The sequence below is a fragment of the Camelina sativa genome, chromosome 4 (assembly GCF_030686135.1).
Source record: "Camelina sativa cultivar CO46 ecotype springtype chromosome 4, ASM3068613v1".
In the NCBI taxonomy this organism is placed as follows: domain Eukaryota; kingdom Viridiplantae; phylum Streptophyta; class Magnoliopsida; order Brassicales; family Brassicaceae; genus Camelina; species Camelina sativa.
This window is the reverse complement of record NC_141883.1, coordinates 29,577,442-29,605,295: the sequence shown is the minus strand read 5'-3', so window position 1 is coordinate 29,605,295 and position 27,854 is coordinate 29,577,442. Positions and strand designations below refer to the sequence as shown.

The window sequence follows — 27,854 nt, the reverse complement described above, 5'->3', positions numbered from 1 at the left end:
ATGCTATAAATGTCTCTCTTCTTTGTTTACGTTTCTGATTTTCCCGCGTTTTTAGGATGGAGACGAATGCTAAAAATAATAATTAACAAACAAAGAAAAGCTTAAAAGAAAGCTACGTTCTTATCTATAAGCTATGGCGTTTGTACCGAAAATTAAGGATTTTATTTTGGACAGGAACAACAAATACAGAGTTTTGATGATGCCTTATGGACAATATAAAGTTGAGAGAGAGCTTGTACTATTTTCAGTGATAATAACTAATAAGCAATCAAACATTTGTGGTGTGTGGAACCAGAAAGGAACTCATAAGACTTATTGCTTCATGGGTTTGGCTTTGTTGAACCATTGGCTATAACTTCTCCTTGGTTCTTGTTGTTGTCTTCACCGGCAGCACTACCAGGAACTGATCTCCCACTGCTCGAAACTAGGTTCTTGATGGTTGATTTCAGGTCTGTGTCTTTTAAAAGGGAGTCCAACGTCACGTGTACGCCTATATGCACCACAAAAAAGTTCGCATCTCATTTGAAGTTAAACCTAGTAGTTCGGAGAGTTTGTGTGTTATTAGTACTACTTACGGTATCTCCAATAATGTTTAGGGTTTGTTGGGTCATTGATCGTCTCCTCTGTTGCAGGGCGAGTAGTGTATTCCGCTTTCAGAGCCATCATATCCTAATTGTTCCAGGGGGAAAGAACAAACACCACATATTGTTATTGAGCCTCATAACAAGTTCTGCTAAATCTGAGAAATATGACTGTGGTGATGATTACCTGAAGAGGGAAAATAGCCCACATAGATGGAGCTTCAACATGTTGCCTCAGAATGAAATGAGTTATCTCTGGAACACACTGACTTGGAGGGATTTCATCTACACCAATCACTTCCTTGAAGTAATGTTGTCTTCTCTCTTCGTCCTCTTCCCACCAAGCCCGCAGTGTAGAGCAGTCGTGGCATGATGGAGCACACACCTGAGAAATATGAAGAGATACTTTGAATAATGCGGTGAATCACTTACCCATTTCAAATTTCTCAGGAAAGGGAAGGAGGCTATAAGTGAGTAAGACAGGATTCTGAGAGAAAATGTCTAACCGTCATATAGCCATAATTAGAGGGAATCCCAAACTTCACATCGGACTCACTGGGCATGCGCTGGATCCGAAGGCCAACCAACCCCAGTTCTTGCATAACCTGAGTAACTAGGAATTTTAGCGCATGCTTCTACAATAGTTGTAAAAAGAAGCTGGATATGAACCAAGAGCAAGGAAAACAGAGCACACATACAGGATGCACACAAGATGGAATAAGACCCAGATCCTCCCCACAGGCCAGCATGTTAGATGAATTTAACAGAGCAGGCAAGGTTTTCAAAGCATTTTTCCTCCATAGATCCTCTTGGCGTTGGAAATAGTAGACATAGTATAGTCTCTTCAGAACATTTTTGCTGTATCAGAAAACCTTAATCAGATTTTCTCATATTGATGAAAAATAGAAAAATATCAATGGAACAAGAGCAGACTTCTTGATTTAGGAAGTATACTAGCGTGGTTGGGAAAAGGTTTTGGAAGTACCTGTGATCATCCAAATCCTGGAAGCTTGAAGTATCCTCAAGATTAAAGCGAGGATAGAATTTTCTTGCATCTTCTGGATCTTTGATCAGAACAACATTCTAGGGACACAAATTAAACAGAAATAAACAATTGCGAACAGTTGACTCGAGAGAGTCATAAAGTGGTTAACAAGGAGAAGAAATCTAGACGCGCTTGTGATGCATAAAACTTTACCCGTAATATGTCAAAGACATCACGGCGAACTTTGTCCTCATTTTCTAGCAACAAAGACTTCTCAGCTAATGACTTCAGCTTTGCTGCAATCTTCTTCTCTGTGTTGCAGTCTTCCTTGAACTAGAGTAGAATTAAAGGAAACAAACAAGAAAGTTACTATATCCACTGATAGCAAAAATACCAAAACGTTTATGACAGAAGGAAGACAAGACTTGGTTATCCAAAGGGTTATGGAATAGATAATGTAGTTCTCCAAAGGAAATTGATCTCCAGATGAGGAATTCACTGACCTCATACAAGTCCTTCTGAGTTTCATTTAGAAAGTTTGACGCAATAAAAGGCCAAAAATCTCCAAATTTCTCCTGAAGGGACAGACCAATGACATAAATCAACAGAAAGGTAAGGATATATTATGAGGTAATGGCTGTAACTTGAAACTTACAATTTACTAAAGCTGCGCTGAAAGCAGATCATAACAAGTGTGATGGAAAAACTAACCTCAAGAAATTTCTTCTGCACGTAGGGCTTGCTTAACCGGTCAAAATCCCATATGCCCTCCTTTTCCAACTCTTCCTGCATCAGAAGAAGGTTTATCATTTCTCCTTAGCTTTAAAGTAGTTCATCGGCAGCCATAAGCTTTTAATAAGTAAACCTCAGAGCCAAGTTCTTTTGAACAGGCATGTAGCTTGTCTTGTGTACCTGACTTAACGGAATAGATGGACGGAACTTCCCCACTAAACCAGTCATAGCATGAGCTGGAAGCTCCCAGATTCTGAAGAAACCTAATATATGATCAATCCTATATGCTGTGAAATATTTTCCCATCTGCAAAGCAAGTACGATCTTGTCAGCCTTTAGATCTTCAAAGGGCCGTGGTCGGTAAGGACACTAATGCCAACCTGTGTTAGGCGAGCACGCCACCAAGCATAGTTGTCTTTGGACATTTCCTCCCAGTTATAAGTAGGAAACCCCCAATTCTGACCATTTTTGTCAAAATAGTCTGGGGGTGCTCCAGTTGACGTATTCATGCGAAATAGATTCCTGTAAACCCACGTATCAACACTGTTTCGGTCAACCCCAATAGGTAGGTCTCCTTTCAGCACGACACCTCTCTTCCTTGCATATTCTGCTGCTTCTGACAACTTTTGAAAACGTAACCAGCACACACTTTTAGATGAAACATCCAGTAATCAACTTCACTTACAAGAATGGAATAGAAGTTGATAAAATACGAATCAGAACATACTCACTTGTACATGTAAATGGTACTGAATGTAGTAGTGGAAGCATATGGTGTTATACTGCAAGCTTTCCTTGGATATCAATTTTTCAAGCTGTGGCATTATGATATTTGGAGCTGTGAGAAATTACTGAAACTATCCAGGTAAAATACATCTGGAAAGCTTGAACTAATTCGATCACTAAACTTGATAAGATAATACCTTGTCTTCTGTGTAGTCAGAAAAAGTCCCCCATTGACTATGATCTGAAGTCTCAAAAAAATCACGGAGAAAGCAGAAAGCCGCATATGGTTTCAACCAGCCCTTTCCAAGAAAACAAAACTCAGTAAGTCAAATGAAAAGCTAAAGTGAGCCTTCGGAGGCATAAGTATGCAGGCAATATATCTATGGATATGAAGGAAACAATATCAGATTCTGACGCATACCTCGTTCTCCGAGAAGAATTTCTGGAAAGAGCTTGAGTTCAACGTCTGGTCTTTCTCTAGGTCAAAGATCTTCTCGGCAATTGAAAGCTTAGATTCCATGGTAGCCTCATAATCAACATCCTACAAGTAATAATCTTTAAAAGATCAATTTACACTCGAACTCTGACAGTAACAAACTAACATATGAACCATTTACTAGCAGGAGTTCAAACACATCATGCTGATACATACACAAGCCTTTGAAAATACCATATCTCGTTTCTCTAATGCTATTCTTTTCAAGTATCCAAGAGTCTAAAAGTGAGAGAAAATGACAAACTATGAAAGGTCTGACAAGGGACTGATTACCTTCTTGTCCAGTTGCTTCTTTGCCTTTTGAATTTCCTCCTGAAAGGGAAAAAAAAAGATCAGCTAATTTATTTCTTGGGAGTGGTTCTCCCAGACTACAAGAAGTGTACAAATTTACCTTGATAGCGTCTGGCAAACATTCAGAGAGAGCCTGTACTCTTAGATATAATGGATGCAATGCAAACACAGACAACGAGCTGCAAGAGAAGCAAAAATCCAGAAGATGAAAGAACAAAAAGAATGAACCAGACAGTTTAATGAGTTGATATAGACATTTTAGTAAGTAGAGACAGATATTCACCAGAGCCTCAGGCTTAGTCATTAATTATCAACCAAGTATAGGAAACGCAAGGCCCCAAAAAACAAAGTTAAGCAAAAGTCTAAAACTAAGAAAAACTATGAATAATCATAAATTCAGTAGTCAAGAGAGAATAACAACAGAACTTCTGGAATATTTGTTTCCATCTGTTAAGCGAGTGATAGCAACCCTTTATTCAACTTCTGCAAAACTAATATACGTGCAATACTCATACCTGTAGGGATACGAGTCCCACCACATCTTATGCACGGATGTGTCATTTACTGGTAAAAGTTGTAGTAGATGCAATCCGGAATCTACAGACCAGTCAACCAGCAACTTCAGATCGAGAAACTCCCCCACACCAACATCATCTTCTGACCTAACAGAGAACATGGGAACTGCAACACCAGCACCCCTCCATGGCATGGCCTACATGTAAAATTATATAATTTAAAGACAACATTGATCCTGTCACATCAAGAGCTAGTTCATAGCTTGTCTATGTTACTTACCCGAAACAAGCCATCTGACATGACAATGTATTCCTGTTTACTACCGATGGAGTGAAGAGACAACTCCCGATTGCCACCAGATTCAAAACCTATGTTGCCTTCCTTCTGAACTTTACAGTATCTATATGTGAAATAACAGTTAAGAACCCATCACGCAAAAAGTAAATGAGAAGTGAAATGTGAACTAGTTTCAACTAATTAGTCTGAAAGAAAATAAAGAAAGGATATTTGATAGGAAAGTCTGCTTTAGGGATCAAGCAATCTGCTTCCCATATGGAATCATCGACATAGTTGAGTCTAAGTCCATTTTCGACTTTCCATTTCCCCAACTTAGCTGGGGTGCCTAGAACATATACCTGCACATGCCATACACAAAATTATGGTCACCAGACAACATAAAACTCAAACATGATAATAAAGAAAACCTAAGATCATAGAGAAAGGCTTACAGATGTTCCCTCTCCAATGTCTGGACAACAGATTTTGAATTGGATAACAACTGAATCTATACACATGGTTCAAGAGACCCCAAAAGTTAGCCACGAGATCGATCAATAACAAATAGAGAATCTCAGAGACAATGGTGTGATAGATTCAAATAAAAAAGTAGTACCATCTTGATCCGACTTATTCTCAAAGACCCCTAGAGGTTTTTCTACTTTCACTTGGAAACTGTGGTCGAATATAACATCTTTAAATGCGCTTCTAAATGGAAGAGCTTGATCCCCAGTCTGAATTCAAAGGAACAGAACATCTCAAGGGCAAATTATAAGCAGCAAGAAATAATCACAAGAGCAAACAAATGAGATAAAACAAAAACCCCAAACCTGCCAGAGATCACGAAGCTGAACAGATTCTCCACCAGTCAATGTCTCAGGCACAACGAGTTTCCTCTTCATCCCAAACTCCGACCTTAGCACATTCTTGGAGACATCCACCACGTAGTAACAATAGTCACAGGTAAACCCAGGTGGAACCGAGACAGAGCCACTCCAGATGAGCTGATCATCACGCTGGGACGGCTTAAGCAGCAAACCCTTTTTCACATTCCCGGAACCAAGTCCAGGAGCCGAGCCACAGACCAGCAGGCTCTCTCCCCAGTGAGTGAAATACGGTATCGAGAAGCTAAGGCTAACCATAGGTTTACTAGACTTGCTCGTGCTCAACGAAAGCGATCCAAGATTCATCATTCTCTAAACAACAACAACAAAGAATAAAAATCAAAACTTAAACAAAACCCAGATCACACTTACTTCTCCGACGGAGAGTAACTCAAGAACCACGAATTAAAAGTGAAAAATCAACAAATCAGTAACACGCAAGCCATGAGAGTAAATCGAAAACCACGGGAGAGAGAGAGAGAGAGTAGTAGTGAAGTAAGAAACTGGGAAACCGATGATCACCTTTGCTTGCTGAAACCGTAAGTAAATCTCAACACACGAGCCTCGAGAGAGTGACTGAAGAAGCTAAAAAAGTACTAGTGTACTATATATGGCAGCTATGGATTTCAATTTTCGTAATATTCATTATACGCAATCAAAAATGGCTTTTTCCGGAAGATATTTTTGGTTTTCGTTCAATCGCTCTGCACCGTCAATTTTATAAAGCACGAGTCTTTTCTCTTTTTCTTATTATTTTAAGAAGAGGCAAGAAGAAGAAGAAGAAGAAGAAGAAGATCACGAGATAGATCGCGCAAGAGTGTCCAGACATTTTCCTTTATTTATTTCTCCATCAACTAAAAAATCTAAAGTTGAAAACCCAAACTAAAATGACATATTTAACAAAGCATATAGAAAATGATGATGAACTTGTTTTACAATTACAGTTCAGTTCTCCATTATTTATGTTGGTAAAAGAGAGCTGGGAGTGGTAGAGATAAGAGTGGGAAGTACAAGATAGACACACAAAGCATAGTACGTAGAGAGGCCAAAGCCGCTCTCACTTTTAGTAATCAAAAGGCCAGCCACTGTAACCCATATATGATTGTTGCTGTTGCTCTTGATGGTAGTTATGGTTCTCATCGGCTGTCTCCGAGTTTCTTGGCCCTCCACGGTTTTGAGTGGATGAGCTTGAGCTTGATCCTGATGAACGAAATGGCCACAAGGAAGAGAACGGATTCCTTCTTTCGTTGCCGTTCTCACGACTGTTACTAGTGCTATTACTACTACTACTACTACTTCTGTAGTTTCTGGTGGTGGTTCTGTTTTGACTGCTTGAAGATCCTCCAGCTGATGGTAGCTCTTGGCGACAGACTGGGCATGAGTTGTGCTGAACCAGCCACGGGACGATGCAGTCAGAATGATAGATGTGGTTACACGGCATCTGTTTTGCTTCTGATCCTAACTCGAATTCGTCTTTGCAAACAGGACAGTTCGAATCCGATGACCTAAGATGCCTCTGCGCGATCTTGATGGTTGGCAATGCGTCTATTGATGATCTAGGTGCGGGAGGTGGGCCTCGGCGAGTAGTGCCAGCTGATAGCTGCTCGAACAGTTCTTCAAGACCGGGACCAAAGAAGTAGTCGCCGGTGTTACCACGTGTGATGCCAATGCCAGGTGAGCCGCCATTGAAGAGGGCTTCGACTGCATTGTCTCCAGATAGTCTATAAGGGACCTGACCACCAAAGATCAATAAAGGAGCCAGACCAGGAAAGTTCTCAGGACCTGAAGTGATGGTTCTTCCTCTGATTTCTCTGTCGTGGTTCCTTTCGGCTAAGCGGTTCCCCATAAAGGCAGAGAAGGCATCCATGAGATCAAAAGTTGGATCACGTTGTGCAACATCCCTGTGACTGTGAGCTCTAAACATATCAAATGGGCTGGTTTGAGGCATATCAAGTTCTTCAACGAATCCACCTCCACAATAAGAACATACAGGCTCTTGGCCGTGAAGCCGAACAGCACGCTGGCATCTGTGACACCAGTGGGTATTTCGACTGCTTGACATCTCTTTAGCTTCTCACTCTTCTTTCCTTCAGCGGGATCAAACAATACCAAAACAATGCAATCCTTTCCTTTGAAGCCTTTAGAAGAAGCTTTAGCTTATCTGACAGGTCTCAGTTATAAGCCTGCAAAAGTGAACATAAGTTGGTAAATCACTTATCTACAATTTTTCCAACTAAGCAAGGAAAGCCAAAGACTCCAGGAAAACAGTTCCCACTTATTTCAGGATTGTTGAATCTTCACAACCTCATAAAAGCTAGCCCACAAACTCACTACTTATACTAGTACATAAAAAGCAAACACCCGAATCATATAAGGGCAGACAGAACAAAGCCTAGCAGCTAATTAACACACAAAGTTTTAAAGCTTTGATTTGCTTATATAGGCCAACCCAACGACGATGAATATGAACTCGGACTCTAATCACTTTGTAGCTATATTTTCCCGAATGAGACAGCGAATAAAACTAGTCAATGCGACAAGCAACTAAAAAAGTCGGAACGGATTAATCAAACGAATTGCAGTAAAACATCAAGTTAAAGACGAAAAGCCAAAAAAAAATCAAATCACTGAGAAAGGCTTCTATCAAAAACAGAGCTAAGCTACCCGAAACGAAATCGAATGAAAGCAACAAAAAAAAAAAAAGGAGAGCTTTCAATACAGTGATCCAACAACAAATAAGATGCAAAAACCTAATAAGATGCAAACAACTAAAAGACATGGATAACTTTGGTTTAAGCTCAATGAGAAGAATACCTCGTCATCAAGAATTATCGATCCAAAGGAGAAAAACAAAAAAAACCCTAGCGAGAGGATTCGATTTGGGGAAGAAGACGTCTGAGTACAAGACACACAAACGACTCTAGAAGCATCTCTCTCTCTCTCTCTCTCTCTCTCTCTCCGTGTGTTACACAACACAAGTCTCCGTGTTTTTTTACTTGTGGAGTATGGACTCATCATCATGTAAAAGAGTCTTGTTTTAGTCAATCCTAATTCTTCTCAACTTTTTATCAGTTAACAAATTATTATGGGCCTTCTTGGGCTTTATATGACATTTTCAGATGTGATCTGTTAAGAGGTATAGAAGCATGGGATTAAGAAAGTAATTAAGATTAAGAGCCCATGTTTTAGAAATTGGTAATGGTGAAAATGACAACAACATTAACAAAAAAAAACACAGCTCATGTTGTTTGTCTCATGGATTGGACTCATTCAGAGACTATCAAATAAAAACAAAAATGAGGTAATGAGAGAACGGTTAAATGTAAAAAATGTATCGGACAGCGACTATAGGTATGGAGTAGTAGTACACAGAAAGAAGGAAGTCCTCTTCACGTTCACCACATTGATTGATATATAGTTTGCTCTTTTTTGTGAAAACATCATACAGTTGTGTTTTTTGACCTTTCAACTCTCAAACCTTGCCTTTTTCAAGACAAAGATTCCCACCAAACCAACTGTGTTTTATCAAATTTTATCTCAAACCCATCTATCCAAAATTTTACATCTTTCGTAAACTTGTTCAATTTCGTAAACTGTGCTTTTATAGAGTTGGCTACGTGGATTTTTAGGGTTGGCAACCTAAAAAAATGTTCATTAACATTTTGGTCTGTGCATGGTTGTGGAGATATCTATATTATATAGCCGCCTAAACAAGTGTATAGATTGGCTTTTGTATATTTCTTGTTCCACACAAGACCATGATAATGTACTATTGTTAGTCTAAATTCAGTGGATTTAAATTTTAAAGAGTAGTTTTTAATATATAGGCGTTTATCATACGTATTACTTGATATTATCTTACAGATGTCTGATATGTCGTTTATCAAATTTGATTTCATTTTCTTTTGAACTGACATTGACAGTTGTGACAAGAAATAGTTAATTTGACAGACTTTTTTTTGTTGTTGTTGTTGTAACGTCTGTAAATTATTTGACAATGATGTGGATTTTTGTATACGATGATATCATGTTGTATTCATCCTAAACTAAGATTTGGAGCCTGTGTAACGTACTGGCACGAATTAATATGTTTTGTACTTTATACTTTACATCCATACAGCTAATTCCTACTAAATTATTGACCAAAAATATAAAAGTTAGCAAATCTAATTTGAATTACAAAATGGAAATCAAGTAAACACACCTCATTTTCTAAACAAATTTGGAATGATGAAAATATAACCGTTCGAGTCAACTACTTCGACCCCATCTTCTTTATGCACACACTTGGACAATACATAATTACATATATTGATGTTGATTATAAAGATTTTTAAAAGAAAGTTTGGTACGTTGCAACTATCCATTTAATCAACATAAAGGTCCCTTTTTTCCTATCATAAAAACAATTATTTAAAGTCTCTTTTTCTGAACCTACCAAGTTAGAGATCCCATGGATAAGAAATGTAGGAGAATGATAATCATAGAATCAATACAATACATGCATGTTCTATAAATCCAATTTTTGTTTATATCAATAATTGTACTAGCTACTTTCAATCCAAAAAAAATAATAATAATAATTCTACTAGATTTTGGTATCTAGCATTTTGTCTATGTTTACCAACCATACTCAAATACATCATATGTAAATCATGTATCCCAAAAAAAAAAAATCAATTTAGTAAATAATTTGGTCAATAAATCAACATTTTATTATTCTCAAATACTTTTTAAATGAAAATGTAAATGGAAGGCTTATCTTTATAAACGGCTATCAAAATTGGTGGCTATTAAACTAGGTCGACCTATAATAATATTAATAGGAAAAAATTGGAGGGTTTAAAGATTTAATCTCATAAACAATAGAAAGGACATCATGAATCATGATGATCATCCCCACAAAGAGAAACCCATAATTAATTTTAAATTACATGAAAGAGATGTGTAATGTAAGATTAATGAGATAGATAAACATGGAAAAACATAATTATTCTTTGCTTAATCTTATAAAAAAGTGGGGACTAAAAACGAAAGAGTCGTTAAAGAATCATAATTACATCCAACAAACACAATTAACTTAATAAAGAGTAGGGACCTCCGACGGCGCGTAAGGTTTTAGAGGAGCGCGTCGTTACTTTCCAGCGAACAAGAAGAGGCGGACCAGACTCTGTCGAGATATAAAACGTTTCTTTTTATTTTTTTTTTCTTTCTTCTCTCTTAAACGATGATGATGGCGTGGAAGAAAGAAAGAGAAAAAAGAGAAGAGAGAAGAAGAGAAATGATGATCAGTCAAGCGAGCTGTTTTTGGGAAGAGAGACTAAAGAATCAGAAGACTAATAATAATAATAAAGGTGTGTCTTCCACTCTCTCTGCTCTCTCTCTCTTTACTTCTCTTCATCTTTTGAGCGTTTCTTCTCTATCTTCTTCACACGCTTTTGCAACCTTCTCTGTTTCTTGTTTTCTTCTTCCTCTTGCTCTCTCCGTTTCTGGGGTTTTCTTATGATGTAAGAAGAAGTTTTTATTTTATTTTCTTATATATAACAATGTTGCAATCGATTCTTGTTATGCATTTTGCATGAATTAGATATCATTCTTGCATCTGTAAATCTCATTCGTTCAGGGTTCTTGCAATATCTTTTATAATACGTTGATCATTTTTTACCCATGTAGTAAAACTAATCTGAAATTAAGTTATCATTTAGTTTTAGATGAGTGCAAGTTCCATTATACCTGAGAGTGCAAGCATTTGCTAAAATTTTACAGTAATTTCTTGAACGTTTCTTTTAATTATAAGAGATAATGAGACAAAATATCAATAGGTGCAGTCAGTCACGAGAATGCTTGTTTTTTTTTTTTTTGAGAATTGATGATTATAAGAAGACATGTTAGTTTAATTGTTCTTTGTTCTTTTTGTAAACAGACAAGATCGTGACAATGACTAAAACAGTATGTCCAAAAAAGACAGAAGAGAAGAAAGTGGTGTGTGAAGAAGCATTGGTTGAACCGATTTCAGCAGATGTGAGCTTTGCTTTTAATCATTTTCCATCATACAAGTTAGGACCTGATGATCAGATTGTTGATGAACCCGAGGATGATTCAAAAGGTCTGTCTGTGAAAGATGTCGTCGATAAGGAGATCAGTGATTTGTCAGATCAGCACAAGCAGCTTTCTGTTCGTGACCTCGCTTGCAAATTCGACAAGAATTTAGCTGCAGCTTCTAAATTAGTTGACGAGGTTCCACTCTGTGTGTCTGTGTTTTAGATGAATGGTCTCAGATAAACAAATTTCCAAATTAACATTGTCTGCCTCTTTGGTGGAAATATTTAGGCAAAGTTAAATGAGGTGACTTCTTTGGAAGGACATGTTATGCTAAAGAAACTTAGGGATGCTTTAGAAACCGTGAGAGGTCGAATGGATGGGCGTAACAGGGAAGAAGTGGAAAAAGCTATCTCCATGGTTAGGCTCTTGTTACTTCCTTTACCTATAGTTTATTTGCACTGTCTTGCTACCATATCCACTTCTTTGGCGACTTGAATCAACTGTGAAGGGTGTAAATAAATGTTGCAGTTTTTGTGTCTTGTAGGTTGAGGCTCTAGCCGTTAAGTTAACTCAGAATGAAGGTGAACTAATTCAAGATAAGTTTGAAGTGAAGAAACTGGCAAGCTTCCTCAAGAAGGTCTGTTTCCACTGCGTTGTCCTTTTTAACATACTGTACATCTAAATTTTGCAAGACATTTGTGGAATCAGTTCTCTTCTAGCTTGGTTACTTCTTCTAACAGTCAAACTAAGGCTGTTTCATTGTGTTCTCATCCAGGCTTCAGAGGATGCAAAAAAGTTAGTAAACCAAGAAAAGTCATTTGCTTGTGCGGAAATAGATAGTGCACGGGCTCTTGTGATGAGACTTGGAGGTACATTTGAAGAACAAGAGCTTTGTTCTAAAGCTTCTCGAGAGCAGGGACCAGTATGTATCAGTAGTCCCTTACATATGTTTTGCTCTGACATGGAAGGAGTAGGATTCTGATTGAAACTTATGTTCTGTCTCACAGAATGTGGAGAAATTGGTTGAGGAGGTTCAGGAGGCTAGACGAATCAAACGGATGCATAAACCAACCAAGGTACAACTCCATTTCTCTACTCTAAATAAATGTCTTTTATAAGACTTTCTATCATTCATTAGTCATGTTTCTGACTATAGAACCCAAATGTTCAAATTTTGATAGGCTACAGTTTTAAGTTATAAACTGAATGCTTGTGTAATTTAGGTGATTGGTATGCAACACGAACTATATGATTTAAAGAGTCAAATCCGAGAGAAGTCTGCATATTCTGTGAAGCTTCAAAGAGAGGTATATATTTTGTATCTTGCTTACTTCTTGTTATTCCTTTATTACCAACAAACCGTTTTTTTCTCTAAAAATCAAAAATGTCATATAGATAGCAATAATAAAGAGAGCCGAGGGGTCCAAGTCTTGTCCATATGTTTTGGATGGTGCACAAAGCCTTGGCTCATGCCTAAGAATCCGTGCCTCAGACAGTGGTGTAGATATTTCCAAATGTTCAATCCAGTGGTACCGTGCAGCATCTGAGTCTAGTCGAAGAGAAGCTATATCTGGTACTTGGCATCCTCTCTTTGCTTTGTACATATATAGTAGAGAACAAAGATTCATTTACATATTTGGATAGACGTATCACATGTACTATCAAGTTTGGTAGTTATGATGGTCCATTGTAGTAACTTATAACTTTTAGCTTGAACTGTTCACATTTATTTCAATCTCAGGTGCCAACTGGTCGGTATATGCTCCAGAACCATTTGATGTCGGGCGAGTAATACAAGCAGATATTATTTCAAACGGCCAGAAATTCACAGTCACAACCGACGGTCCAATTAATACTGGTTGGTGTTACAAGAACTACTAGTTTGCTACTATTAAAAAAAATGAAGTTTAAAAATGAAGAAATGCTAATTGAATGAAACAATGTCTACAGCTGCTGGCTTGCAGTCACGCGTTGAATCACTCCTGCGCAAGTCTAACAGTGAATTCACTGTATGTTTACAATTTTCCCTTTCTCCTCGTTGAAGAAAACAGTTCTTAGTTCTTGCTCTAATATAGCTAGACATTTTGAACTTCTTCTCAGGTGGTTATATCACAGATGAATGGACAAGACCATACGTCAAGATCCCATATATTTACTATTGGAAAGGCGAGGATAAAGCTGTCCAGAGGATGGATCACAAAGGCCAGAGAAATATATTCAACATCCATGCAGGTATAATATAGAGCCTGTGATCATCGCTTTATTCACACTCTTTACTTTTCCTTTGGCTTTATTAAAGTTTATTTCTTTCTTTCAAACATTTCAGCTCTGTGGAGTGAGAGGCAATGCTAATCTTCCTGCAAAGGCATTGTTCTGGCAACTAAGAAAGGGTCTAACGTTCTTACTAACTTTCGAGTCAGAGCAAGAACGTAATGCAGCCATTGTTCTTGCCCGGAAATACGCAGATGAATGCAATGTGAGTACAACTTACCACTGATTCTTTCTGTCTTCTCCTGTTTTGCATTTCCCTTTTAAAATACAGTTACTCCATTTTGGTGTGAGGCAACCATTTTGAATCAATTTCACATCCTGCAGGTTACTCTGGTTGGACCAGATGATTGAGGTAAAATGAAAGTAACCTTTTCTTCGGCAAACATCGGCTGCTATATGTGTCTGTGTGGTTAGAAAGAAGAACACACAGTGTTGCTGCATAGTTTTAGGCAGAAGCACACAATTTGTGTTATTGGGCATTAATCACTAGTTTGTTGAGGTGGTTGGCGTTCTTTTTTTTTTTTTTTTGATTTTATTGGTTTGTTTGTTTTGATTGGTTTAGTTTTTTTCCAATTAGATTTTTCCTTTTTTTAGTGTGTGAGATTTGCGTGTTTGATTGGGTTAATCAAAAATTTGTTTTGTATGTAATAACAGAACAGTGTTTCATTCAGTAATTAACAGAGTCTACTTCGTCATTCTTAATTAATGTAATAAAATTGAAAATTCTTTTAATAAATTAAATAAAATTGGACTTATCTCATGTATTTAATTTTGTATTATCCGACAAGAAATATCATCCAAATGTCAAGAGAAACTTCAAAACTTGTATTGTTTTTTGCACATAATTTATGGATACTTTAGGTAAAGACAAACTAATACTTTTAACATGTAGAAAGAAAAATTTAATTTAATTTATTTTTATTTTTTTTTTGGACAAAAGAAAAATTTAAATTTAAGATTAAAATTAAAAGAAAATTTTAGAGGTTTGAAAGAAAATTTTAACTTTTAGATTAAATGCAAAATATTAGTCTCAGATACTCAGTTCTGTTTTTTTTTGGAATCAAACCAAAAAGATGAACACTTTCGAACTTTATCTCATAGTTGTCCTTGTCGGAATTTTCTGTTTCTCTTTTTCTCTCTCTCTTTAACACTTCAGTTCATCGTCGAAACAGATTCAAAGTTCCAAACTTAAGCTTTTTGTCGTGAGTCCGAATCCAAAATCAAATGGGGAAAATGCTGGTTGAAATCTGTTTGATATCAGCTCGAGGGCTCCGTGTTGGAATCGGAATCGGATCCTCTCTACTGAAACACCAATGGTACGCCGTCGGGTGGCTTGATCCAGAAGACAAGTACTGCACCACAATCGATGCTTCAAGATCAGACAATCCTGTTTGGAGAACAAAGTTTGCTACTTTGCTCGATGATTCCGCGGTTCAGGATTCGAAATCGGTTTTGCGCGTCGAGGTTTATAGCAGAGAACCCTTGTTCTTGAGGAAGAGGCTTCATGGCTCTGCTACTGTTTCCTTGAAGGAGTTTCTGACCAAGTATAAGCAACAACCGAGTTCTTCTTCGAAAGCTGTAGTTGAAGAAACTGGAAGCTATCAGCTTAGGAAGCAGAACTCGAGCAAGCCTCAAGGTTTTGTTGATGTTTCCATCCGTATCTCTGCAGAACAAGCGGACTTTGGGGTTTTTACTGGTAATGTTGATACAGTCATATTACCTTTTAGTGGAATCAATCAATCTGCAGAAAAACCAACTTTTGTTTCCTGTAACTCAATTCTTATAGAACCTGACACTTAGGTTGGGTTTCCGAAGATCCCAGTTTCTGAGTCTTAACGTTTCAAGATGGGTTTGTCTGGGAAAGAGAAGTCATGCTTTTTCTTCTGTTCTTTTGCGCAGGGGATTTTGGAGGAGTTATGCTCTCGAACAATACTTCAGGACAAGATTACATGGCTGGTCCATCGCAGCATCCATTTGCTCCAATGAACCAGTCAAACAATTCGAACCCATTCTCAGTTCCGCCATATAACCACAACTCATCAGTGCCTTACCCTCCTATGAACCACACCAACCCACAAATGCAACAACCTTACTATCCTCCACCAATGCAGCCACCACCACCTATGAACTCAGGGTACATGCCAGCAGCATACATCTCGAAATCAGAGAATGTTACAAATATACCATCATCATCATCATCATCTGGAGGAGCACCAGGAGGAGCGGGAAGAGGATATGCAAGGCCTGGACCAGGGTTTGCTGCTGGATTGGGAGCTGGTGCAGTAGTTGGAGCTGCTGCAGGTTTATATGGAGGTGAGTTTATGTCAGGATTCGACTTACCTTCAACCTTACCTCACCCAAGTGTCTCCATTTCCATCGATCCTCCATTCTGATGCAGCAATAGCTCGATTCAAAATGGCTGTATCGTCAGATTATCTAAAACACTCATTGTAGATTATTCGTATATGTTATGATGTTTCTCGGGAATTCGATGAAGCTGTTTTCTTCAATTGTTATTACTCTTTATATGGTGTTATCAGAAACTTTACATAACAGTGTTTAGAATCAAACTGTTGCGAATAAAATCTTTCTATGTACATAGTCCCAATCAATATGCAGGTCCTTCTCGAAATTTGCAAGAATAAAATCTTATGCAATCTCACCAAATCTATTTACATAGACATGGTTTATGTACAGAGGCTTAGAGGAGTGATTGGAGCATGAATCTGACTTATTGGGTGCGGTTATCCGTCTTCAGAAAGTGGAAATACTCTAGCTGTCCCATCTCTCCCCCGTTCACCGGATCAAAGCTGCATCTGTAGAAACTGTGAGCCCAAGAAAACACGGGTGAGCACTAAGAAGAGATCTGAGAGTGATTTTTATACATGTACAACTACTTAAATTGTTCTGTTGTAAGATTCTTGGTCGTGATAGAACAGCAAATTGGATATATCTAAGAGACATCAGAATGGGCATATTATACCTTCCATCCATCCCGATAATAGCAACCGTGTTGTGACTGCCAAACGCTGCAAAGAACTGTGTGACTTCTGATACATGGAACTGTGCATATGACCATTCCGAGCTGAAATACTTTGGCAGAACACCTGCAACAAGAGTCTCTACATGTTAGGTACGAAGGAGGCAATGAATTGTAAGGTTTCTCAGTATCCAAACACTAGTCTTCCTAACTCTACATTAATGGGAGAGATCATAAATAGAAGACAGAATAATGTCAACGGTAATTCATAATCTGAGCAATATGCTACTATGAAGGGAATAGATCTGTTGGACTTATAACTACTGCATAGTCATTGTTCCCACTCCATTAGAGTTTAGGAAACAAATAACTTTTTCTTGGCTGTTTCATGAGAAAAGAACCAAAAATGATTTGGTGTCTTCCTTTGTTCCATAAGCTACTCTAAGAAGAAGCAAGGCATCATATTTCATTCGGACATTAAAGTTTTGCTTACCTCTCATAAAAGATAATGACGAACCAGGATTGGTACCAGTGGTTGGAGAAACAAGGCCTTGCAGAGAATTAGAATACGTATGTTGTGTCAGGAGAGCAGCATTTTCAGTGGAATGAGAATCCTCCCCAACTACCCTAACTCTAAGAGAGAAAATGTGAACAGTCCCCTTGTCGCTTGATACTGCCAGCCACTGCACGTTTGGTGAAAGTGCAATGCTATAGATATCTGCCCTGTCCACTCCTCTTCTTACCTGTAAAGAAGCAGCATTGAATTGTGGCATGCATTAGTAAGGAGCATCAAAGTGGCATCTGCTTCATAAAAAAATCTATCAACCAATTTCATTAACAGAGGAATGGGACTTCTCCACTTGAGTGAACTTTTTACTAACAAAAAAAAACATAAAGCAGGTTTGTCAGTTACAACTCATTAAGTCAGAACAGATCTATTTGTTCAAAAGTCTGATTTGACACTGTTCTATCTTGATCTATGAGATTGCAAAACAATATAAGTCAATGCATTCAGAAAGGAAGGAGAAATGAGTATTTCATATTCACCTCTTGCAAACGAGTTCCGTCCATGGTATTGAAGATTCTAATCAGCGTGCCCTTTGTACTGGCAGTAGCGAGCAACAAACCATCCAATGTCAAGGTCATGCACGCAATACTGGAATCATGAGCATTTATGATTTGTACCATGTTAAGCCCAAAATGTTCAACTCGAATCTCTCCTCGATGAAGACCAGGGCAAGCCAGCACAGATGTATTTGAATGATGAGAAAGGCAACATAAACCTCTTGGATTTGCTTGAGTTTCAATCTGATGAAGAAGTCTTAGGTCCATAAAATTGTAAACATATATCTTATGTTCAAGAACAACAACGATCCGATCCCTTCTAAGTTTCACCGAACGAATCTCAGACCGAAAAGCAAATTCACTGATGCAGCGGCTCTGATGATCATCCCAAATCAGTACTTTGTTTGAAGGGTACTGAGAGTTAGGTCCACCACCAACAAGCGCCAATATATTGCTTCGGAAAAGCATCTCCACAATTTTAAACCCGCCATTCTTCAGCTCACGCCTGAAAGTTTCCTTGAAAGGCTCACAGTTATAAATACGAAAACCATGACTTGTTCCAGCAGCAAAACAACTTGAATCCTGGTTCCAAGACACAGAAACCAACTCCGCTTCTTCGTTTTCATTAGATTCTGATTCCGGACCCACAAAAGAGCCAGAAGTGCTGTTACTTCTGGAGTCATGACCACCATAACCACCCGGTTGCAGAACCCCTTGGGGATTTGAAACAGTTGAACTCATTCTTATTCGATCCTTTACAACACTAAACCACATTCATATCAAAATTAATAACCACGGAAAAGATAAAGCAGAAACTGGTGCCAGCTATATCAAGATACACCCAGCAGAAAAGCTTAGAGTGATCTCAATCCCAGAACGAAAAAAAAAAATTAACACCGGACCTGAAAGATAGTTAATTTCAAAGTTAAAGTCATGCCAAAACATCATCATATCGCAGTTATGCTAATACATAGCTCAAAACCTAAATCAGAGCAAAGACAATACAGCCAACAAATGCCTCAGAGATACTTAGAGAACATAATTAACAGAATCATCATATGCAAAGCAGGACAACCTCAGAACTTGGACTCAGATCAATACTACTACACAGAGGCAAAAGTTACAAAGTTCTTTCAGAGATACCACATTAACTAACTGGTAAAATTCTGCAGTGCATACCCCTAAAAAAAAAAAGCGAATTCAAATTTCATATACAATACATCAACATTGACATACACTATCGCATACTAGTTAACATCCAGATCAAAAAAAAATTAACATAATAATCGATCTTTGGATTCAAAGTTGAAACATTAGCAAAGGGGATAAACGAATCATCTCACCAATCGGAAAGAGATCAAAGCTGACGACGAGTAACAAGAACGAGAGATCTACAATGAATCTCGAAGCTTCAATTTCAATTTCAATTGCAACGAACACGGAACACGCTCCAAGAGCTCTGCTGATTTTGATTTTTCCCTGAATGACGTCTCCTCCTCTCTCTACCGGTAAATTTTTAATCTTTCGTTCGTCCAAAGTTCAATTCTCCGGTTTGTTTGTTTTTTTTTTTTGTTTCTTTCTGATGTTTTATTTTCGAAATTTTTAGTCGGTTAGTAAAGATGGGCTATTTATGTGCAAGTGGGCCGCCAGCTATTGGCTCTCTTTTTTAGTCACCCATCCTCTAAGAATCACGTGTCTACTGTTTTTTTTTTTTAAGAAAACAGAACTCGTGTCGTTTTAATTTGGTGGATGAAGCTGTCGTGCCGTTTTTGGAATAGTAATATGGTAAATATACCAAAAATGGAAAATTCACTTTTGGAGACAAACCAATCCATATTTGGCAAAAAAGTGATTTTGGCTATGTAATTTAGTGAGAACCCCAATAAAAACACTCTCTCTATTTACTCTCTTTGTTCAATGCGCACCATATAGTATAAAAAAACATAAAAAGCCCCAGTTTCCGAGAGAGGGAGACATGGACCAATTATCACTTGATTCTGTTTTGAATTAAAGTTTAATTTAAGTCTCATAGTAATAATATTCCACTCCATAATTGCAAATTTTACTAATTACTAAAATAGCAAGTTGTTGACAAAACCTCGACCATCTTTTTTGTTTCGTTGTGTTTTCATGGTATAGTTTTTGTTTAATCATTTTTAAAAGTTTTCATCAGTTAGAATTATTTGTCTTATAATCTCATTATTCATTAATTGTAGCTATATAATTAAGTAGGACCCCCATCTTTACTCAACAACTCGTCGTCATGTTCTAGTCACCTTGTTTCTATTTAATCTCAAAGTTTGCTAGCAAGAATTTCAGAGAAATAAATTCATGCACAAGATTTATTCAGACTAAGAGAGCATGAACAAATAGTATATTCGAAATTAGATTCTGGAGAGACATAGGGTTTTTTTTTATTGATTGAACTCGTACATTTGGGTTGTTGTTTTGTATCACTCGGTTAATAGTTCTTTATTAGCTCCATTACCTCTTTTGTGGCCGAGTCTGAATAATAAAGATTGAGAGATCGCATAAATTCTCACAATAACTTTGTCTTAAATTGCAATAGAGTTGTAAAGTTCACATTTTGATTATATTGTCACAAATAATTTGAAAACATATATAAGTTATTTCGTAGATCACTTTTTATACAGGTAGTATACTGTTTGTACTTTTTGGAGTACCACTCACCAAGAATTGGGGAATATTATTACATGTACATATGAAGCATAAAAACGTGATGGGTTTTTGGGAAATGTCTAGGGAAATTGAAACCATTGTTTCGCGACACGTAAAAAGATGAAACATTTTGTCGGTAACCACCGGCCTGACCTAAAATAATTTCTAAACCCTAGTTCATTATTATGATACGAATTGTTAATTATTTCATTCCTTCGAACAAATGATGTATGCCCTTTCTATTTAATATACTAATTGTGAGTTGGATGATCACATGATGAGAAATTTTCCATATATATCTACTTGCTATGTTTCCATATCTGCATTATTGCAGACAAAATACACATGAACCACACAAATGCACCTTTGGCTTTGATAAATTATTAAATAACGACTCGAGATCCTGCACGGGTCTATAATTTTTATAGAAATTAAAATGGTTGCAAATTTTATACTCTATTTTCGGATTAATATTGTCTTATGAGTCATGACTCATATAGATAGTCATCATATTGGTCATATATATATGATGTAACGATTCGATATCCACTTCCTTTATTTCGTCTAATATCGGCAATCGGCATTAATTAACCAGTTGATTCAGTTCCATGAAACTTAATTTGGAGACGTAGGGCATAAAAAAATGAGAAATACCTTTAAAATTTCAAGATTTCTGTAGTGACGTAGGCTAGATTGGCAAAGCGGGGAGGGGAACAACAACGGTAAGCAGCTGAAGCAGGGGCGAGGAGGAGGGAGCTGTGAACGGGGACTGGGAGTAAGACCTAAAATATATATTTATTTTTTTTATAAATAAAAATTCTTTGTTTTGAAACAAATTTATTTAGAACTAATTTTATTAAAAAATAAAATTATGAAAAATATCTACGAAAGCAAAAAAACAAATAACGAAAAATTAGCAATTTTATAAATTAAAATTAAATATATATTTTGAAAATATTAATTTTAAATTTGAATTAGGGAATATTGAAAGCATATTCCAATATATTGTTTCTTATTTGGACTCAAGTTAAATATTTTTTACCAGAATATTTTGGTTTCAAAATTAATATATTTAAGTGATAATTGTTTAAAAATAATAGTCCAAACTCTCCCATATCCACCGTGATAACCCTTAGGTTTTTAGAGCAGTTATCAGTTTTTCTTACATGTGTAAAAGGGTAAAAAAAAATCTTGATTGGCGTTGACTCATAGCTTTTCCCATAACGCTCCTACAAACGCTTTGCCAATCTAGGCTTGTATATACGTAATTACAAAAGTTGAAATCTATCACTTATAAGCCAAAAAAAGAATAATTAATTTCAAGATGTAAATATATCATTTTTTTTTCTTTCAAAGGACGATGTAAGGTGGTGTGAACCATGCATGGCTCCATCTCCAAACATCGGGAATATACAAATAACAAGTACAAAATTAGTCTTACTTAATTTGCAGAATACGAATAAGGCAAGAACACTACGTCTATTATAATATTACTACGATTAATGAGATACTAAATAAACAATACTATCTCTTAACTCCAAACACAACATCTAATATTAGTATTTAACAAGGAACATCGTAATATATATATCCGTCCGTAGTCATAACCGAAGATTTGGTTTAGAATGGTATATATATACATAGTTCAAAGAAAACTTTACTTTTTATGCATGACTATATATAAGCACCTTTAATGCAACCCTAGTGAATAAGTGGCTAGATTCTCCAGCACGTGGACACGACTCAAATCCTAAACCATATGGGTTATGTTCTTTGGATTCATTTTGAGATGTGGTTCAACGAGTATAGAAAATGCAAAATCCAAATATCAGTTCAGTTCGGTTGAAATCATCGTGTCTAGATGCAAATCTATATATGATCCAGATCTTGATAAAAAACGAAAAATTGTAGAAAAAAGAAGGAGCTCCCTTCAGTCCAAACACAGATAAAGAAGGATCAAAAATATCTCCCGCATCATTCACACAGTCACTGCGGTTTAAAATCTATATTTTTTCTACCACGAGTGTTTGGATGGATGAGTCGGCAGATATTTCTACCCTCTTCTTTTTCTATCCATGACTGGACTGAAAGAATCTCCTTCTATATCTAACTATTTTGTCTGACCTCGACTCATATGTATTCTTTTGAAACAATGAAGGGCCACACGTATGAAAAGTAAGTTGTGTTCAGTTGATAGTTAGGCATGGGATATCGTTTCAAACACATGCACTTATTGCTTATAATGGGACATCGAAAACAAGACAAATGTTACCAAGACGACTTCCTATGTACCTATGTGAACATTTACTTTGAAATGTCATTGCATGTACTTTATATGCATCAGCACTCAGCAGTGAATTAGAATGTCTACTAATTTACAAAGTATATATATATATATATATATATATATATATATATTTGTATATATGAACTAACTTACAAAGTTTGGAAGCCGAGTGTTATTTTTGAAACTTCACAGAAAGAAGCAAGCTTTACTGTTGAAGTAAGACCAGTGATGGGTCTTGTCAAGAAGAGGCTACCGAGAGAGAGACAAAGGAGGAACTGTTCATCAAACATTGAAATCATAAAAACATTATTAATGTGTTTTCTCTTTAAAAAAAAAAAATTGAAATTGGTTTGTGAGTGATGTAAGCCCTGCGCAGATGAACAGTCCCCACAATAATAACGACATTAATAATATCTACTTGAGTAAATATATACCTAATTAAACAGACAGGTCCAAATCATGTGTGTAAAGATTCCACCATAGTCAATGCAAATCATGAGAAAATAAAATAAGAAAATATATAGAAAGACTAAACAAACGTAATCTGGTTTTACCACTTAAAACAATATACAAGATTTAATTTGGACCAAGAGATATATATTCACTTATTTTTCCATGAGATCTCAGATTCTAGAGGGTTTGTGCAAGAGATTGAAGCCCAAAATCAGAGAAATTGCATATTACCTGCCTTAGATTTAGACAAGGGGAAAACCCTAAAAGTAGAGATATCTTATTGTTGGCAGGGAAAGAGAGATAATTAAGATCTGAATGAAGCAACCCATTTGGCCAAAAAAAAAATGATGAAGCAAACCATTAATGGTAATAAAAGATCATAAGACAAGGAGAAATAAACCCTAAAAGCAGTGAACCGAGAAATCGTGGTTGAGAGAATAGATCTCAAGCAAGCCACAACTCATTGTAGATGTAATAATAAGACAAGCTAGAGAAAACCCTTACATGGTTCTTAATTGATGTTTCACACTCAGATTTCTGAGCTGTCTGAAAGCCCTAGCTAGCTCTTCTGGTGGAATCAATCTTCTCAACCCTAAAGAGCTGAAACTATAAGTGGAGACGGTAACTTATAGAAAAATGAGAAGTAGGTGGCTGTTGCAACTAGCAACTAGCTATTAGCAAGTGGTGGTTCAAAGAAGGGACAACCAAAAAGAGATGACGATAATGATGATGGTGGTGATGTTGAGTCATTGTCTTCATGGGAGTTAGGGAAGCTAACTGTTTCTTCATATCTCACCATATCTTACATACATGAGAGAGAAAGAGAGACAGAGAGAGATGGTGACTTGTGCAGTTTTGTTTTTGTGTTTCAGGTTTTTTTTTTGGGGGGATGATTAGAATTGATTTTTGATGGGAGAGCTATCAAGAAGTTCACCGGCCAGCTTTTTAAGGTTTCTTTTGGATCACATTTAATGAGAGGTGGAAGAGCTGAGAATTTAGATAATGTTTGTCTAATTAAAAGTCTTTCATTTGGTTATATATATTTTTAACTTTTTTTTTAAAACTTTAGATTAACGAGTGGACGGGAGATGACATAGTAGTAGCTAGAAATCATATTATTGGACACTGAGGATGATTAGTGTATATAATATAATTGGTCCCGAAAAAACAAGTAGTATCATTGTCCTTATGCATTCAAGAATCTCTCAAACTCGTGAACACAAGTATCAATTATTGTGTATAATCCCTCCAAGTGAAAACAAAGATAAACATCCCAATTCGGAAATTCAATTATTGAAAAATCTCGTGAACGTATCATAAGTTTCACATCTTCAGTATGGAGGTGAACATATAGATGTATGTACTTCTCGCATATTTGACTAAAATTCAAACATTTTTCTCTTCTCTTTTCTTTTTGGAGATCATTATTACATGTTGTGGCACGCAACATGTATTATTAATAGTTTATTTATTTTTATACAGTTAAAAAGATCATGAGTTTAATTTACAGAATATTCATGTTGGTTTATCTTGTTCATATTTACTAATTATGTAATAACAAACAAAAATAGTGTTAAATTTGGTGTATGGTATACCTTTTGATAAAAAAAGCATAGGCATATCCATCAGATTAGCTTTTCTATAATGTCTAAATCAATTCAATAAGATACAGGCAACACACACACACACATAAACGAGACACATGCATGTTGCCTATGTTGTTGGTAAATAAGGTTAATTTCACATCTTGTTCAACAAAAAGATATAAGTGGGTGTGCTGTTCATATTTAGATGATCCCAATTGAGATAGAATTATTTCATAGTCCTTCGGCCACCCCCACTCTTGTCGAGTGAAAAACACCAATCACAAAAAAAAAAAAAAAATAATTATGAAATGACAATATCACCCTTTCCGCCAACCTGTCATCTGCGAACCGACCAGAATATTGGGCATTGGGAGTTTTGAACTTATACACTTTGTGGCCCCTATTGTCTTTTGCTTGTTCCTTGGTTCAAGAAAAAAGACCCGATAACTAATTAAACCCCACCCGACCCGACCTGACCTGGCTCGGACCGGGTCGACCGGATCTTTCTTTCGATTCGATCACCATTGTCATTGACGTCAAGAACAGTAAGAAAAAAAAAAAGCTTCGGCAATGGGAAGACGTTGGCTTTCTTCAAGGGATTGATTGATCTCTTCGATCCCAATTTGTGATCTTTTACTTATGTTGTTGCATTTTATTTGATTTGCTTGATCAGTTTTCGAGGTAACTTTGAATCAGGCGCGATCACTCCAAGTTAGGAGCTTTTGTGTCGTGTTCGTGAGATCGATCTAAAAAGGCTATATAAGATGGTGAAAGCATCGGACTTTAAAGCAATTCAAGGGTTTATTCGATTGCATTACACACGGGTCAACCCTGTCACCATTACCCGCTCAAACCCATCGGCTCTGTCTTCTCCAGCTATTCCCTCCAATGGTGTTTCCCAGCTTCATAGCTTCCATAGCTTATCCTCGAAACCCACTTATACAAACGTGGGTTTATCTCAGATTCTGTCCTCTCATCCTAAGTTCAGTCCAAAGCTTCAGGCTTTGGGTTTGCCTCGTGTGAATTTGAGTTTTGCCTCGGCGTTTAGATTGGTATCCACTAAGAGCACTGGATTCCGAAAGGTTGATGGGAACTTTGCGAGGAAGGTTGTTGAAAAGCCTGTTAAAGCTGTTAGTTCTACTTTTGCTAGATACCGTGAGGCTATAGGGTTGCACATTGATGGGTTTTGGAAAAAGAATAGTCTTTTTGTGGTTGGAGCTGGAGGAGTTTTTGTATGTATTTTCCTTTGGAGGATTATGTTTGGAATTGCTAGTACATTTGTTGGCCGTTCAGAGGGCATGGCCAAGTATGGGTTTCTAGCACTCTCCTCAGCCATCGTAGCATTTTCTGTAAGTTCCGATCTTGATGGGTTGCTCCATGTCTTAGTGCTGTTTCAGTGTTGAATTTGCAATGTTTGCCCACGTCATCAGTGCCATGAAGTTGTTCTGAATTGAATGAAATTTAGGAATTTCTCTGTAGGGTTATTGGTTTGATAGTGAACGGATTTGGAGCTTGCAATGTTATTGGTTTGATTTTACCACGACTAGAGGATAGTTTCACGGTGTATTTTAAAGACTTATAGAATGCAAAAACTGCTATATGATATGGTTTTGTAGCTGTTATATTCACCATCTCCTATTTCATCATATAGAAATCACTCCTTCACAGCTATCTGCATATTTCTAATAATAGGGACTATACCTTCGCGCAAGGTTCACAATTAATCCCGATAAAGTTTATAGAATGACCATGACGAAGATCAATACGGCAGCTGAAATTCTTGAAGCTATGGGTGCTCCTCTGTCAGGATCAGATTTACGAGCTTATGTGATGTCAGGTGGTGGCTTAACATTTAAGAAATTCAAGCCAACAATAAGGAGCAAGCGCTGCTTTCTCCTATTCCCCGTTCAGGGTTCTGAGAGAAAGGGTCTTGTTAGCGTTGAAGTTAAGAAGAAGAAAGGCCAGGTTTCACTTTCTCAACTTCACACTTCCTCGTTTACTCAACCTTCTTCTGTGTTTGCTTGCGTTGTAATCTTAAGGATTGTAATAACCTTTGAAGAAGTTATAGCTCCACTGTATCTAGCTTAGGACTGAATGTAGTAGATTAGAGCTGTTATGAATTGGCTAGAGAGCTGTTAGCGAATGATCAGTTCATGAGGATCTCTTGGCTGATTGTTTTGGGTGTAGGTTGGTTGGACATTTTGGTTGCAAGCGGAGAGTGTTTTAATGAATTTCTCTATGTGGTTTAGAAACTGTGATGGTAGCGCAATGTGTTTCAATTAAAATTTTAGGCTTGTATATTTAACATTTGGATACTGAGGTTACTTGACATTGCGTTTGTCTGTCTGGTTATTTAGGTCTTTCCATTTGTTATATCATCATATAAATCCCATTTTACCAGTTATTCCCATATATTGTGAGTTTTGGTAAATTTATCATGTTCATGTGTCTGTTTCTTCAGTATGACATGAAGCTTTTGGCGGTAGATATTCCAATGGCGTCTGGTCCAGACCAACGGTTATTTCTTATAGGCGATGAAGAAGAGTACAGAGTTGGTGGTGGTTTAATCTCTGTGTTAAGAGACCCTGTTGTGAAAGCCATGGCAGCAACTAAGGAGTTCGATAATCTTGATAGAATTGAGGAGGAAGAAGACGCTGAAAGAGAACTTCAAGAAGCCGAACGAAAGCACCGTGAAGAGATCGAGAAGCTCGAGAAAGAGGACTCATAATTCATGTTTTTCTTCCCCAGAAAACTTGAAAACGTTTCTTCTTTACTGGATATAAAAACAACACCACAAAACCCGTTTTTTTTTTTGTTGTTGCTAACTTTCGAGAAATAACTTTCCCTGGCTATGTTTATCAGAGGATGCTATTATGATTACTGATTCTTCTTCATGCGAGGATGTGTCTCTTTGTTAGAGCAGCCTGTGCTATGAAATCTTTTGGTTTACAACTTTTGGCTTTCATGTTTTTACCGGTTTAAGCTTAATAAATGCACAACATAG

At 37.0% G+C, this 27,854-nt stretch overlaps 6 protein-coding genes across 10 annotated transcripts; 3 read left to right on the top strand and 3 right to left on the bottom strand.

Moving 5' to 3' along the window:
• Positions 1-139: 139 nt before the first annotated feature.
• On the bottom strand, positions 140-6,416 carry LOC104784325 (4-alpha-glucanotransferase DPE2-like). The gene is made up of 23 exons (XM_087511040.1): positions 6,010-6,416; positions 5,434-5,799; positions 5,220-5,337; positions 5,056-5,111; positions 4,835-4,962; positions 4,607-4,733; positions 4,327-4,523; positions 3,912-3,990; positions 3,794-3,832; positions 3,446-3,565; positions 3,222-3,323; positions 3,030-3,113; positions 2,679-2,921; positions 2,479-2,604; positions 2,278-2,352; positions 2,070-2,141; positions 1,780-1,899; positions 1,567-1,664; positions 1,280-1,439; positions 1,088-1,186; positions 769-966; positions 576-669; positions 140-490 (listed from the first exon to the last, which is right to left on the bottom strand). The coding sequence occupies exons 2-23, from the start codon at positions 5,794-5,796 to the stop codon at positions 321-323; spliced, it is 2,868 nt and encodes a 955-aa protein (XP_087367166.1). The 5' UTR covers positions 5,797-5,799; positions 6,010-6,416; the 3' UTR covers positions 140-320.
• On the bottom strand, positions 6,376-8,536 carry LOC104782570 (putative E3 ubiquitin-protein ligase RHC1A). Its single transcript, XM_010507538.3, has 2 exons — positions 8,302-8,536; positions 6,376-7,670 (listed from the first exon to the last, which is right to left on the bottom strand). Exon 2 carries the CDS (start codon positions 7,547-7,549, stop codon positions 6,551-6,553), a length of 999 nt encoding a protein of 332 aa, XP_010505840.1. The 5' UTR covers positions 7,550-7,670; positions 8,302-8,536; the 3' UTR covers positions 6,376-6,550.
• A 1,992-nt stretch (positions 8,537-10,528) lies between these two features.
• On the top strand, positions 10,529-14,495 carry LOC104782569 (stomatal closure-related actin-binding protein 2). 3 transcript variants are annotated; one of them, XM_010507536.3, is made up of 13 exons: positions 10,529-10,841; positions 11,411-11,724; positions 11,818-11,946; positions 12,074-12,166; positions 12,305-12,451; positions 12,537-12,605; positions 12,753-12,836; positions 12,925-13,102; positions 13,271-13,387; positions 13,480-13,538; positions 13,630-13,761; positions 13,856-14,005; positions 14,125-14,495. In XM_010507536.3, exons 1-13 carry the CDS (start codon positions 10,715-10,717, stop codon positions 14,149-14,151), a joined length of 1,626 nt encoding a protein of 541 aa, XP_010505838.1. In that variant the 5' UTR covers positions 10,529-10,714; the 3' UTR covers positions 14,152-14,495. The 3 variants fall into 3 exon arrangements, 2 of the variants coding, with proteins under 2 accessions (XP_010505838.1, XP_010505839.1); XM_010507537.3 differs by having other exon boundaries at positions 10,710-10,994; XR_015597283.1 differs by lacking the exon at positions 13,480-13,538 and having other exon boundaries at positions 10,631-10,841; positions 13,271-13,409; positions 13,605-13,761.
• A 305-nt stretch (positions 14,496-14,800) lies between these two features.
• Positions 14,801-16,397, top strand: LOC104782568 (uncharacterized). Its single transcript, XM_010507535.3, has 2 exons — positions 14,801-15,496; positions 15,700-16,397. The coding sequence occupies exons 1-2, from the start codon at positions 15,025-15,027 to the stop codon at positions 16,191-16,193; spliced, it is 966 nt and encodes a 321-aa protein (XP_010505837.1). The 5' UTR covers positions 14,801-15,024; the 3' UTR covers positions 16,194-16,397.
• Positions 16,288-19,449, bottom strand: LOC104782567 (autophagy-related protein 18c). 3 transcript variants are annotated; one of them, XM_010507532.2, is made up of 5 exons: positions 19,189-19,449; positions 17,828-18,747; positions 17,274-17,523; positions 16,784-16,907; positions 16,288-16,625 (listed from the first exon to the last, which is right to left on the bottom strand). In XM_010507532.2, the coding sequence occupies exons 2-5, from the start codon at positions 18,617-18,619 to the stop codon at positions 16,532-16,534; spliced, it is 1,260 nt and encodes a 419-aa protein (XP_010505834.2). In that variant the 5' UTR covers positions 18,620-18,747; positions 19,189-19,449; the 3' UTR covers positions 16,288-16,531. The 3 variants fall into 3 exon arrangements, with proteins under 3 accessions (XP_010505834.2, XP_010505835.2, XP_010505836.2); XM_010507533.2 differs by having other exon boundaries at positions 17,828-18,608; positions 19,189-19,425; XM_010507534.2 differs by having other exon boundaries at positions 17,828-18,598; positions 19,189-19,403.
• A 5,794-nt stretch (positions 19,450-25,243) lies between these two features.
• Positions 25,244-27,802, top strand: LOC104782566 (uncharacterized). Its single transcript, XM_010507531.3, has 3 exons — positions 25,244-26,199; positions 26,543-26,815; positions 27,312-27,802. Exons 1-3 carry the CDS (start codon positions 25,615-25,617, stop codon positions 27,576-27,578), a joined length of 1,125 nt encoding a protein of 374 aa, XP_010505833.1. The 5' UTR covers positions 25,244-25,614; the 3' UTR covers positions 27,579-27,802.
• The last annotated feature ends 52 nt before the right edge of the window (positions 27,803-27,854 follow it).